The 14,178-nt window shown below is 42.0% G+C and overlaps 1 protein-coding gene across 5 annotated transcripts in view; it reads left to right on the top strand.

Moving 5' to 3' along the window:
- The window catches only part of dock8 (dedicator of cytokinesis 8), a 51,492-nt gene that overhangs the window by 14,905 nt on the left and 22,409 nt on the right, over positions 1-14,178 (top strand). For 4 of the 5 annotated variants that reach the window (XM_068704228.1, XM_068704230.1, XM_068704231.1 and 1 more), the window contains 19 exons: positions 1,461-1,670; positions 2,518-2,603; positions 3,284-3,350; positions 6,767-6,916; positions 7,149-7,229; positions 7,385-7,547; positions 7,637-7,773; positions 7,976-8,069; positions 8,545-8,707; positions 9,520-9,637; positions 9,749-9,819; positions 9,977-10,121; positions 10,380-10,481; positions 10,648-10,743; positions 10,988-11,222; positions 11,671-11,835; positions 11,953-12,128; positions 12,624-12,716; positions 13,641-13,736. In XM_068704228.1, the coding sequence (XP_068560329.1) occupies positions 1,461-1,670; positions 2,518-2,603; positions 3,284-3,350; positions 6,767-6,916; positions 7,149-7,229; positions 7,385-7,547; positions 7,637-7,773; positions 7,976-8,069; positions 8,545-8,707; positions 9,520-9,637; positions 9,749-9,819; positions 9,977-10,121; positions 10,380-10,481; positions 10,648-10,743; positions 10,988-11,222; positions 11,671-11,835; positions 11,953-12,128; positions 12,624-12,716; positions 13,641-13,736 (2,448 nt within the window). The remainder of the gene's footprint in view (positions 1-1,460; positions 1,671-2,517; positions 2,604-3,283; positions 3,351-6,766; positions 6,917-7,148; positions 7,230-7,384; positions 7,548-7,636; positions 7,774-7,975; positions 8,070-8,544; positions 8,708-9,519; positions 9,638-9,748; positions 9,820-9,976; positions 10,122-10,379; positions 10,482-10,647; positions 10,744-10,987; positions 11,223-11,670; positions 11,836-11,952; positions 12,129-12,623; positions 12,717-13,640; positions 13,737-14,178) is intronic. The other variant, XM_068704229.1, reaches the window with a different exon arrangement.

The following is a 14,178-nucleotide window of genomic DNA, read 5'->3' as shown; positions in this document are numbered from 1 at the left end:
TGAAAGAGACAAGAAGTGATGTAGAACGGGAGCAGTGAGGTTATGCCCTACCCTGTAGCGGAGTCTGACTAATTCTATATGGTGCCAGTGCCAGCCTGAGAGACCTCCGAGGCTCCAATCGGTTAACGTTAACACAGTTTAATGGTAATCTGTTTCTAAACAGGAGTTAAAGGTTCTTTCTAGCTCTGGATATGTTAAATATCACTTGAGATAATGTGGTTTTGTGCTAGACTTTAAGCCACAGGCTCAAAAAAAGTATTTGGGACTCTGGGGAAAAGGAAGCAGAAGCAACAAAGGACAGAGGATTTTAAATCTAGGATAGTTCATGTCAATGTCGGAGTTTGGATGTATTTGTATGAGGTGCTTGAGGTTGGTGGTATCAATACATTGACACTCACCAAAGGTAAGAATTCTGTGTGTTCCAAAGAACACAGCAGAAAACAAGGTGGAGCTCTCAGAAGCCAAAGGGCAACGTAAATATTTTACAGCAGAAGACATCTTTTGTGCATATCTCCGGCTTGATCCACCTCACTTCAGGGCGTCTGAGAGGCACATTTACATATCACACCGCTATGCTCACTTAGTTAATTCCTAAAAATACGCAGCATCTTTGCAAGCTAGTTTTCCATGGCTATTGTTGCTCTGGGTCAGTGAGCCAGGCGTGCCGTCGACCTGCTGGGAGAGCTCTGATTACACAACTCCATCAGCTAATGTACAATACGTCAATATCACTTGTGACGAGTAAGTCATACCACGCTATTGGATGACAAAATTCAATGACCTTCATATCCCACATTAGATGCACACACATGTATCTGAACTGTCACTTCACTCATCTGTAGCGTACAGTGAACATGAGCGATGTGTTGTGTGTTGTCTACGTTAAGTAAGCCTTGATCAGGCAAACACACACACAGGAGACATGTCATTGTCTCCGGGCCAAAACAGAAACTGTCTAGACTGCCTTAAATGCCTGTTAGCTGTTTGCTGTGTCTGCTGAGAACACGGAGGCTGCGTTTCTAATGTACTCGATGTTGTCGGCGGTTCATCACATGCGGTGGACGTATACAGTCGATAATTTGCGGTCATACATACATTTTGAGTTCAGGTAGATTTAGCCATGGGGCAACAGTTCAATGGGGTTGTCGAGTATGGATGCCTTTTCTTTTCCTGTTTACTCAAACCCCATAATAATAAAGTTGAAATGGAGGAAGAATGGGCTTTGTCCAAATATCCAGTAACATAGTATCCCTTACCCTGCACCCAATTTCATTAATGTCTCTGTAAATAACATCCCTCTGGATATTCTGCCTTAATACCCTCTCACCACCCCTTATTTTGCTCAGCCTTTGTTTGTTTTTTTTCTCCTCCCGCTCACATTTCATTCCCCCTCACCCTATTCCCTCGGTCCTCTCCCCCACCTCTAACCCCTAACCCTCTCTTTTCTGCTTTTGCCCCAGGTCAAGTCTCCAACACTAGCGGGGCTGAGTAATGACTCTAACCGCACACTGACCTCCTCCGACTTTAACTTGCGGTGTTTGACCCCGGACCAGAGAGTGGAGGGGCTGCTGGCCTTCAGCAGCCACGACGAGCTGGACCGCTTCAACCAGGAAGCGCGGCACGGGAACAGACACCCCGAGCTGTTTGCTCTGTACCCACCGGCCGACGAGGTGAGATGTAGAGAGAGCTGCTCCTCTTGTGCTGTACTGTTATTACCAGTGCGTGTGGGAACCATGTGTGTAAAGGTTGGTCTGTCACTGTTGAGAAGACATACGTACCAAGATGTGGACTAACTCCTCTCCAATGTACACCGTGCTTTATGTTTTCTGCTCATCAGGTCATACGAGGTTGTCTCTGGTTTCTTTATATGCAGTCAATCAATATTGTTATGTTAACAACATTACAATCATCTTTTTACGATAGTAAATAATAGAGTAGTAATAGAAAACCTTCTTTGAAAGTATTTTTTTTGAAGTTGAAGTTTTGTTTATTGAGATACTGGATCACTGCATATCTTTGGATTTTGGACTGTTAGTCAGACAAAACAAGCTATTTTAAGACTTCACCTTGGACCCTGGGGAATTTAAATTTTTCTCAGTTTTCTGGCATTTTATCAACTAACTGATTAACAAGAAGATAATCTGCAGATGAATCCATTATGACATGTATTTGCACCCCTTCTCCCGCTGTGTTCCCTATATGAATGGACTTTTAAGTACAGGAAAAGTACAAAAAGCCTTAGAACAATCATAGACTCTAATATAACCACTATTAAGAGGCAAAATATGTCTTTAAAGAGCATCACCAGTTTACATCTCTCTTGCCTGTAAATTGATTTACTTCTTGTTAACACTTTAAAAGTTTTCCATTCTGTGTTTTTCTTTCATTTAATTTCACCTTAATTCATAAACACCAGTGAATCTTGTTTAAGATCCGAACTAAATCTCCTCCGAATGTAACGACTGGTCCATTTCGTTTTGCATGGCTTTGAAAACTTTCTCCGCTGTTGTGCTCCAGGAAGATGCAGTGGAGATCCGGCCCATCCCTGACTGCCCCAAAGAACACACTGGAGACCGCATCCTGATCCGATGCCAGGCCATCAAGTATGTCATATATTTTCATAATACTGTAGGAGGGTGGGGGGGATTTAAACAGCTGCCCTAAGTTGGACAAGGAGCCATCAGTTAGCTTGTGTTAAAGGGGAATTATTCCTACACCCCCTAGTTTATGAAAATGACCTTTTGCTGAAGCATTCAACATACAGTACATTCTTGTCTGTCACATCTGATCATGACTTAAAAGTCTGAGTCGTCGTTTCAAAAAGGCTCGCAGTAGATGTGACGGACAGCATGGGAGAGTGGAGGAGGGCTGAGCTGGACAGTGGCTGCTGTTCTTCTCCTGAAAACCCCCGTCCCTCCCTCTCTCTGTGGGACTTTGTCTCTTTCTCTTCATCTCTACCATTCATGCACACAAACACACACAGTTGCTCTGCATTTCACCCTCGATCTCACTCGTCCTTCTTGCGTCCCACAAAACTGCCAAATGTTTTAGTTGAACTCACGTCTCCTATTGCAGTGGTTTGGCAACTCCATCCCCTATCCTTTAACTCTCAGTTCAGACCTATTGTCACTTACTGTGCTACATCTTATACAACGATAATCTACGGGAATAGAAAAAATAGAATAGGATCGAAGTAAAAGGAATAACCGGAGCACTACTGTTGAGTATGTTAAATATCTGTTATTATTCACTGAGTAATGTGCTTTCCTCCTTGGCTTCACAGGTTTGAGGTTGACATTGAGCCCATATTTGCCACCATGGCCTTGTACGACCTGAAAGAGAAGAAAAAGGTAAGTCCTTACAATCTCTATCGTTGACTAAAAGCACGGCATGACTTACGTCCTGGAAACCTGTGTGACATGTTCACCTTGCCACAATACAGGGATGGGACAAAAATTACAAACCACTTACAGCACAATAGACCGGCAGTAAAAGCTAGTTTGGTGAGGCTCATTATGTGTGTTTGTTGTGGAGATAGTCAGAGTGTTTGGCCTACCTGCGACCACAGGTCCTCTGTTTTTTAAACTCTTTAACTTGAGTTATGACGGCATCAATGGGGGAAATCCCATCAAAGGTGATTCTTATTCATGCACAATCAGTGTAAAATTGTAACCAAATGGTATTAAAAATATCCAAACCTGCTCTCATTATCAAATTTGCCTTCTTAAACTGTGACAAACACATGATATGCAATGTTTCAGGTGTTGTTTGTTTACTACTTGTAGTCATAATCAGCTGAGAAACTCCAATTTATATAGTCAGAACATTTTCTATTTGCTCTATAGATATCAATCATACATGCATGTCTAATTTGATAGGAGACGGCTGCCATTTTCAGAAGGGAGGTTCAAAGGCAACATAGGTTCATCTTTAGGCCGTAAATCGTAGTTTTGATGGCCCCAAAAATGACAGATTTGAGTCAATATACCTATGATATCTTTGATTGAATTAAACATAATAGGTGTTGTATAAGGTTAAAAATGCCATCAAACTGGGATGTTCTGTTTGATTTGTGTTTCACGGTAGCTGTTGCATGCTGGGAGGTCTGCTAGTTTCTTTTGGCAGTCAACATCGAGGGATCAGTGTAATCTACAAGGTTTTACGTCTCATCATCCTCTCATATCTGCGCCCCTGGGGGGTCGTCATGTTTTTGGTTCAGTCGCCCATTTTGAGCCACGGCTGTTTGCGTGTTTTCTGTGGATTTACACAGCTGGATAGTTTTTTTTTGGGGGGGGGGTGAAGTGAAGGGACTGGAAGGATTTAGTTGGTACTTAAGTGCTCATGGATCTCTCAGATGGGAACGGGTTTTAGCCACCGGCCCTAGCCCTCTTCTCAGCGCTGCCCAGCTGCTTTCTAGCTTGTCTGCAGGATGGGCGGCTTTTAAGATGGTCCTCAGAGTGAGATGGGTGAATGCTCCATATTTTTGAAAATGGACTTCATATAAGCCGGTGTTGGGACAACACGAGCAGGATAAGCTTCCCGCTGTATGGAAAACTTTTGCCTAATATGTCAAAGAGAGCGCTGTACATGAATACTTTCAGTTCTGCTTCCATGAAAACGTAAATGCAGAAGAGCAGAGCTGAAGCGTTTCATTGTCATTCACTTAAAGATGAATAATTTTGATCACGTGTTAAAATGAAGGAGGCCTTTACAACATCCGGCCTTTCACATTAAGCGGAGACAGATCAGCCTGTTACAGAGCTATGACATGTGTCTCTGTCTGAGTGAAGCTTGTTTTATCACTTAGTTTTAATTGTGTTGGAACTGTGAAGCATTTGCTATTGACCCATTTACCCTTTCTCCAACTCTCTTCAGTACACTTCTTTCCTCTTCTCTGTCTCCTCAACAGTGTAGTAGTTTATTTGCCTCTTTGCTTTATTTTCTCTCTGTTTCCCTGCATCCTTTGCTTTCGTATCTGTATCCCATTGGGATTGTGCTTCTCTGTCTCTGTTTGCATGCTTTTTTTTTTTTTTTTTTCCAATCATTTTTGTTGTTTCACATCTGTGGAATGTGCAGCAGATGTTCGTATAATTCCATATAATACTTTAGTTATTAATCACGCCTCTCTGGTCCATCAGCCAAGGTACAGACGCAGGATTTGACCCAACAGGGGGGGGGGGGGGGGGGGGGGGGGCCTGTTTATGATATCAGATTCATGGATAAAAACAGACAAGTAGTTCTAGAGTAGACATGCAAACAGACAAATATGTCGTCACAGTAAAACGGGTGGAGAAATGTCAGCTTCTCTCCAAGGTTTACTGCAGGCATTAGTAACCTTCTTCCTGTTATTCTCCTACAAGACCAGACAAGCCTAGCGTTGCTGGACTGTGACTGCAGCCCGACGTCATAATGAGCGATCAGAACCGCAGCGTTTCTTTCATATGGGCAGTGGATACTTTCTCACTTTCAGCCGTTTCTCACTCACTGACGCAGTAACCTCAGGAAACAGAATAACTGCAGATTCATGGAGCTGCTTTGAAGAATGTTTGTGGGGAAAGGAGCTGACGTCTGTCCCAAACATTTGCATTTACCTGGCGCTTTTTAAAAAAAAAAAAAAAGTTGTTAAAGGGGTCGAACAATACGCAGCATCTTGCCACACAGTAGCTAACGTGGCAACAGTGGAGCGGTCGTAAGCGTGCCGCATTAGAAAATGTTAAGCTTTTATTCTGAAACGGTGTGCGTCAGTCAGTGCGGTCTGACAAACATGTCCTGCTTAAAAAAGGGCTGCGACATTCCTCGTTTCTCACTCAATCAAATGTTTTGAAGGTTTACTTTCACAAGTGAATGTGGTAAGAGTTGCGTACGAACGTGAACACTTGCACTTTCATCCGTTTCGTGAGAATATGAAGCATGATATGCTGTTTAACTCAGCTGGCTTTGATTATTGAGAAGCCATTTCTTTTCTGGGATTCCAAGAAGTCATGTGTCAGTATGAGGTGGACTCCTCCACAGCAGGCCTTTTGAGAAACTCTCGCTCTTGTGGTAAGTGTGCCTCGTGTTGACGTGACCGGGGTCATTTCCGTCACAGACTCTACGCTGGAGTTTTTGCTTTCTGGCTTGTCAGACCACTATTAACACAATTCAGATATAAAACCTAGAATTCTTTGCCGAGTCTGAAATGTGATCACAGTTACTGTTTTGAGGATTCCAGTGACCTAGCAGTCTGCTTTGGTGTGGTCAGTAAAACGGAGGTCCTTCGGGACGAGCAGAATGAAGGAGAGTGCTTCATGGCTTTCCAGTGAAAAGGATCACATGATCCACACCAGGCCAGGCCAGACCAGAACATATGGCTGTGTTCCTAGCCCACGGTCATTAGGAAGGCGAGTAGAAGACTACGTAAAGCCCCGTAGGCCGGGTTTGACTGTGTATTATTATATGGTAAAGAAAAGATCACTCCCTAATTGCACACATTCTTCACCGTTTTTTTTTTGTTTTTATTTTTCTCTGTGCTTGTCAAGATTTTTCAAAATTGAACGTTTCATACAAAAATAAATGGATGATGGAAAAAAAAAAATTATTTAAACAAAAAAATAATAAAAAGAAGGCGAGTAGAGAAACGGTGGAGCTGAACCGAACAGATGGTACTCCAGGATCAGTCCTAGGTTTACGTGAAACCAGTGTATAAACTGATTCCTGTAATCTTCATTTTGGAAAACATTGTGAGTGACATGCATTTTTTTTTATGCCACCTGTGTCTCCCTCCAAGATATCAGAGAACTTCTACTTCGATCTGAACTCGGAACAGTTAAAGAACTTCTTGAAACCTCACACTCCACACGTGGATCAGTCGACCCTGGCCCGATCGGCAATCTTCTCCATCACCTACCCGTCCCCAGATATCTACCTGGTCATCAAGGTAATAAAGAAATCCATAGCACCTATGAACAAAGCCTAACGACGGTATGTAGCCGAGGTAAAAGGATCTTTTTTCTTCCTGGCTTTAAATAACTTAGTCCTACTCCCAGATTGGTTTTAAATACCCTGTAATTCAGTTCAACGCTGCCTTTGTATCTCTTGCTCTTCAATAAATGACTTGTATATTTCCTAGTTTGCTCTAACGGCTCATGAGCTTCATGTGTGTGTTTTAGATTGAAAAGGTTCTCCAGCAGGGAGAGATCAGTGACTGTGCTGACCCCTACATGACGCTGAGGGAATGTGACTCTGCAAAGGTAACTCCAAACTAAATATTGCACTTTTTGTCTTTTACCGTCAAAATGCAAACATCTACTGTTATTATACTATGTTCTGAAAGTTTAAGGCATTTACTTTCATTGCATTCATTTGAAACAAGCAAAATAACGTAACTTATCTTTTGTTCTGTCAGAACAAGGACAAGCTTGAGAAGCTGCGAGGTCAGGCGGAGACGTTCTGCCAGAGGCTCGGTCGCTATCGCATGCCGTTGGCCTGGGCAACTGTTAATATCATGGAGGTCATCTCCACTGCAACGATAGACCGCGACGTCACCGACTCCGACAGCCTAAAAGGAGGTGTGTGCCTGTGTGCGTTCGATGACTAAGGTGTGCGTTTCCATAGATTGTCCGTTTATAGCTGTGTCCATTTTTTTTTCTTTTTCCAGGTAAATCCAGCAGCATTGACCGGAGGGCACAGCTTCCCAGGAGGAATTCTGAACGTTACAATACCATTGATGATCAATTTTGTAACGTGTCTGCCTTCAAACCTGCCACCATTACTATCAGCACCATCTTCAAACAGGTAGGACAGCTGCCCGCACACAAGGAGACTTTTATTTCCTTGAGATACAACATAGCTTGTCTCATTTTTTTGATCAAACATGACGTTCCATCAGGGTGTCGGAAATGTTTCCACCGTAATTACGTTACTGTTGAAACAATGTCTAATATTTCCGTATGTATGTATTTAATGTGTTTTTTTTTTGTTGGCTTGTGTGTGTCAGGAGGGAGATCGTTTGAGTGATGAGGATTTGCTCAAGTTCTTGTCTGAGATCAAGAAGACCTCCACTCCACAGAGGAGAGTCAAGACAATATCAGGTCATCTCTCTCATCTCGACACATTTTTTAAATTGAGGGAATACTTCTACACTATGGGAATTAGGTTTATCTGCTTTCTTGCAGATAGTTGAGGAGATTGATACCGGTCTCATGTCCGACTGTTTACATATGAAGCTGCAGCCGGTTAGCTTAGCTTAGCACAAAGACTCGACAAAGACTTTGTTACCTTTGGCCAGAGACAGACTTGCTGATTTCCCCCCATGTTTCTGGTTGTTATGCTAAGCTAAGCTAACCGGCTGCTGCCTGTAGCGTAATACTGAACAGACTGGTATTGTGCTTCTCAACTTACTCTCGGCAAGAAAGAGCATAAGCAGACTTCACCAAAATGTATAACTATTCCTTTACTTTTTATCTTTTCGGTTTGATTTTTGTTTTTGATTATGCAAAGAATTCAAATGACGTGACGTGATATCATGTGACGCATGCAGAAACTGACTTATCTTGTGTCTTCCAGGTTCCATAAAACTGGACATGTCTCCAGTCCACGACACGCCATTGGCATGTTTGTCCACTGAGCTCATCCCTCTGATACCCGTGGCTGAGAAGAACATCCGGCCAATCAAAGAAGTGCTGGAGTTCCCGTCCAGTGAGGTGTATGTTCCTCACAACATTTACAGGTGGGTTAGAAGGCATGATATATAACAGCTGTTCCACTGTTAGATATGGCATTTCTATATCCACAGATACTCAACACAGTGGAACGAAGGAAATAAGACTTTTTAAAAAATGAAATTCTAATCAAAATGTTTATATGTTTACTACACTTTCTGAGTGAAACTGTTTCCCCAAAACGTTCCCCTCAACAGGATGAAATCCAAACGAGGTTTTTAAACACAAATGATTCACAGCTTGCGGTGTAAACAACTTTGTTTCCTCTCACTGATGGTCTGAAAGACCAGAGGCAACATGAACAGTCACGCTGTACTCGTCACCTAAGAGCTGACACCGCTTTGCTCTTTCTAGTGTTGCGTCTATTTTTAGGCCCTTCCATCCAGGCTACCTGTGTAAATTTGGCCCGTAGTGGGAACAATGAGGAGGCAGCCTGTGTGAGCGGAGGTTTAAACAACACTCAATTCTGAAATGCTTTCGCTTGTAACGAAACTTAATTAACATCGTGTTTGAACAAGTTCCCCGCACGGTAATTACACCCCGACATTCTCTGAGCATTTGTTCAGAGGATTCTGCGGTATTTCCCTGTATTTCAGGTTTCGACAGATTACAGTCTAGTATTAAAACCACAGGTCTCATGAATTACTGGTTTTCTGGACTTTTGTCATCACCAAGATGTTGCTGCACAGATAGTGCCATCTAGGGATGTATATTGGAACTGCTTCATTTTATATACAGAAGGATTTGCATGATTCTTTTTAATGTATTGAGTAATCAGAAAGCCTCCTTGGCACCTTTTCCTCTCCCTATGTCAATGTAGGAACCTGCTCTATGTCTACCCGCAGAGGCTAAACTTTGTCAACAGGCTTACATCAGCAAGAAACATCACCATCAAAATGCAGTTTATGAGCGGAGAGGACCCAACCTGCTCTTTGCCTGTGAGTGCTGCTGTTTGTAAATCTGTGATCTGTGCACTTTAAAAACAGTGGCATTGATTGGTCCTAATGGTTCTTCCGCGCCCCCCCCCCCCCCCCCATGTCCATTCTCAGGTCATTTTTGGGAAATCAAGTGGCCCTGAATTTTTACAGGAAGTCTACACCCCTGTTACCTACCATAACAAGCAAGTACACATTATACTGTTTGTGATAGCTTCTTTTAGTCAGTCTCAGTCATTTTGTTTCTCCCTGACTCGCTGTCCCCCTCCACCCTCACCTCATCCCTGTTTTCCTCTGTTTGGCCTCCTCGATAACTCCCTACTTGTGTTGATTTATCTCCAGGTCCCCAGACTTCTATGAGGAAGTGAAGCTGGCTCTTCCAGCCCGTCTTACAGAGAGACATCACTTGTTGTTCACCTTCTACCACATCAGCTGCCAGCAGAAACAGAACCAGAGTGGCAGCTGTGAGACGCTCATTGGATACTCTGTGAGATTTTGTCCTTTTACTTCCCGACCATATTTCTAAAAAAAGTGCTAGCATGCTAATATTAGCATTGACCTCAAAGTACTGCTCTGCCTAATAACATCCTGTACGTGATGGATTACATGTCTAGAGGCTTGCTAAAACACGGACCCACAAATTAAACAAGTTCTGAATTAATTTAACATCAGAAAATGAACTTGTATTTAATATTTAAGTGCACACAGCTTACATACTAATTGTTCACTTTTTGTTCTTATCTAGTGGCTGCCCATAGTGAATAATGACCGACTACAGACTGGTCAGTTCTGTCTGCCCATTGTCTTGGAGCGACTTCCTGTCAACTATTCACTGCACACGCCTGAGGTAAACACATCTATTATATATATATTATGCATTTGTGTTTACATTTTAGACATACATTCTGCGTGTACATATCATGCTACTGTATGTAAAGGAGCCATTAGGTATTTGTGGAAGGCTATGGACATATTAAAGACTGAACACAGTGTCCCGTGTCTCTGTTGTGTAGAAACTTCCTCCCCAGACTCCTCCGGTCAAGTGGATGGAGAGTCACAAAGGAATCTTCAACCTCGAGGTCCAGGCCGTGTCATCTGTACACACACAGGTGAGTAGTGGTTGCACACAACAACACAACAGAGTAGTCTGTCATACACACACACACACACACACACACACACACACACACACACACACATAACACAACAAGTGTCCACTCTGCTGTAGTAAGATGTCCACCCTGAGGCGTCACGGGCATACTGTCTTTTTACACTTGTGTCTCTGTCTGTTTCCGTCATTGTTACTCTGTCGCAAGTACCGCACTGTAACAAATCATCTCTTTTCTGCACCAGGACAACCATCTGGAGCGTTTCTTCACCCTCTGTCACGCCCTGGAGGGTGGAGCGACATTCCCGCTGCGGGTCAGGGAGGAGAAGATTCCAGAGAACAAGCTGGAGCACGAGCTGAAGCTCAGCATCGTCTCCCTGTCCTCCTCCAGTTTAGAGCCGCTGGTCCTCTTCCTCCATCTGGTGCTGGATAAACTCTTCACCCTCATCATGCAGCCCATGGTCATCGCCGGCCAGACCGGTGAGGAGTTAGCTCATTTATCAAGCAGGGGCGTTAAACATTCCCTTGCTCCAATTGTCCCTCTTGGACTATATATATATATATATATATATATATGTATATATATATATATATATATGTATATGTATATATTTTTTATTGGCTAAATAATAAACAGATGAATCAATAATGAAAATAGTAGTTAGTTGCAGGCCTAGTTACACACCACTGTGGTACAGATTTGCAGACTGAAGACGTAAATGTTTGAGAGCAAGACATTTTTCTGTTGATCAACTTTCTGTTAACTAACAGTACTTATTCAAGTAATAACTACTTATTCAACAAATCGTTTTTAGCCCTTATTGACTGTAATACACAGCTCAATGTCAATGTTTTTTTTTTGTCATGATAATATTTTGTGTATTATAGGTCTAACATTTTTGGATGCTTGTTTATGTCTGCCCTACAGCCAATCTGGCCCAGATAGCCTTCGAATCAGTGGTGTCTATTGTCAACAGTCTTCATAACAGTCAGGAGCTGATCAGGGACCAGCAGGGTAGGAACAGCCTCTTGGCGACCTACCTTTACTGGGTGTTTCGTCTGCCTGATCCCCCTCGAGACATACAGCATACAGGTACTGTCATGATGATTTATAAATATTAACTTGTTCACTTTTTGTGTTTTTTTTTCCTTTTGGTTATTTGCTGTGATTATTTAATCTTTTTTTGTGTGCCCATGAATCTGTGTTCAGATCCAGGGGGTATACCATCAGCAGAGAGCCGTTACAGCACCATGGGTCGGGCCACAGCAGCCACAGTCGGCTCGATGCTCCTCCAATCCAGAATCCGCAGCAGCAGCAACCCTGACATCCCTGCTCCACACACTTCTGCTGAAGATGCTGAGGTCAAAAACATCCTCTCCGCCAAGGTACAGAGAGTGTCCCCCAAACCAAATCTCCTGAAATCTCTCTGTAAGAGAATTTATAGAAAGAAAATATTTGAGTGTCAGCTGAATTAAGCTCAGCTTTGGAAGGTTTTTTTTGGAAGTTATCTGCTGAATACCCATGTACACATAGAGGGAAATTAGCATTGACTTACAAAGTGTGTCATATAAATCTTGACAAAATTTTCACTGAAAGTCCATATTTCACCAGGCCAATGCACAGTTTTATTTATTTGACAAACTACACACACACACACACACACACACACACACACACACACACACACACACACACACACACACACACACACACACACACACACACACAAATATCCCAGCAGGCTTGCATACACACAACACATGTCATTTGCTATTCATCCCCACAGTACATTAGGTATTCTAATAGGCCACTAGAAGCCCACTCTAATGAATGCATCCATCACGGTCAATGTGATGGAACCTGTGTGTTTCTGTCTCCAGGGCCACAACAACCCAGGCAGCCGCATGTCCACCATTGTGGACTTAAACAACCACCAGAACTCCTCAGGAAGCACCAGACCCTCCAACAGAAAGGTTAGAAAAAAAGTTCTCCCTTTCTTTAACTTTTCCCCACCGTCATGGCGTGTGAGATGATACACTGCAGCTTCATGAATAAAGTTCGGAGCAACTTGTTGCAGACATTTGCATGTTGATTAGACATTATTAAATATGAATTAATGTATTCTATCCAACTGAGGCGTATTCAAATTTGAGTTATGCAACAATATGTTAGCAGTGATGCACAGTGAGATGTCCTGATATGAGAAAACTAAAGAGGAGGTGTAAAGCTTGCCATGATTTGAAATATCAGTCAGTTCAACTCTAAGTGTATTTAATATTTAATGTAGTTATTAATAAAGCATAAAACATCTCTACCGTAGTCTAATATAGCCAAGTTATAGCAGAGAACTGGTGATGTTTGAGTCCAGATATATGATTTAAATTGACACATGCTTTTTTTATAATTAAATATTTTATGGTTGTAGTTAAATATGTTAATATGTTGAATTTTAGGCTGATTTTAGGCTGAAGTGTTTAAATAATTGCTGTTTAAAATTAAACCATTCATTCACAGTGTGGAGACACGATATTGACGTTATAATAATTTAATTAAATAATGGTATCCATAGCATAACCGGGTATGTTTAGGAATTCTACTTCTTACTGCTGTGATTATGCATGTGTTCAACAACACTCGGAGCGTAAACATCCTACTGCAGTTTAATATGAAGAGACAGTTCCCTCTGCTTACCACCGGGTGGGAGTGTGACACTGAGAACCCCAATAATGGATTATGGTTTAATGTTTGTTCCTGTTCAAAGCTCATCCAGCATTTCAAATTGTATTCTTATTGATATTTGGTATAATACTTGCAGATGCTCTAATTAATGCTTTATTCCATTAGCTACCAGAGGGAGGTTGTGTCTCACCACAGTGTTTGTATTTTCTGTCTTGCAGCAGTTTCACGAGGAGTTGGCCCTGCAGATGGTCGTCAGCACCGGGGTCTGCAGAGAGAATGCATACAAATATGCCTGGTTCTTCTTTGAGCTGCTGGTCAGTGTGCTTTTTAAAAAAAAAAGTAAAATCACAGAGGGGGTTTCTTTGATTGACACACAGCTCTAAGAGGGGACAAAGTAAGGACTGCTTAGGGTGTTAATACTAAATGGATGAAGCAATAAAAATAACTCTCACAAAACAATACATGACCTCGTTGCCACACACAGTAAAAGATAAATGATGTTTTTATTGTCTGTGGAACAAAAGGGCTTTTTTTTTTTAAATCACTCTAGTCTGTAATTTATCAAGTCACTTGGCAATTTATCACCGTTTTGGAAGTGTGTCATCACTCACAATCACTCTCATCCCTTCAGTTCATTTCACATTTCTTTCTTCAATAACTTCGAAATGCTCACTTTAATTTTAAAAAGGCATCTTTCTTATTTTAATGAAAAATTAGGATGGAAGATGATGATAAATAATCAAGGATCGCTTTGTT

The sequence above is a fragment of the Cebidichthys violaceus genome, unplaced genomic scaffold (genome assembly GCF_023349555.1).
Source record: "Cebidichthys violaceus isolate CVI_PGR_0920_01 unplaced genomic scaffold, fCebVio1.0.p SCAF_9, whole genome shotgun sequence".
NCBI classification, from domain to species: domain Eukaryota; kingdom Metazoa; phylum Chordata; class Actinopteri; order Perciformes; family Stichaeidae; genus Cebidichthys; species Cebidichthys violaceus.
This window is presented reverse-complemented; position numbering and strand designations above follow the sequence as displayed.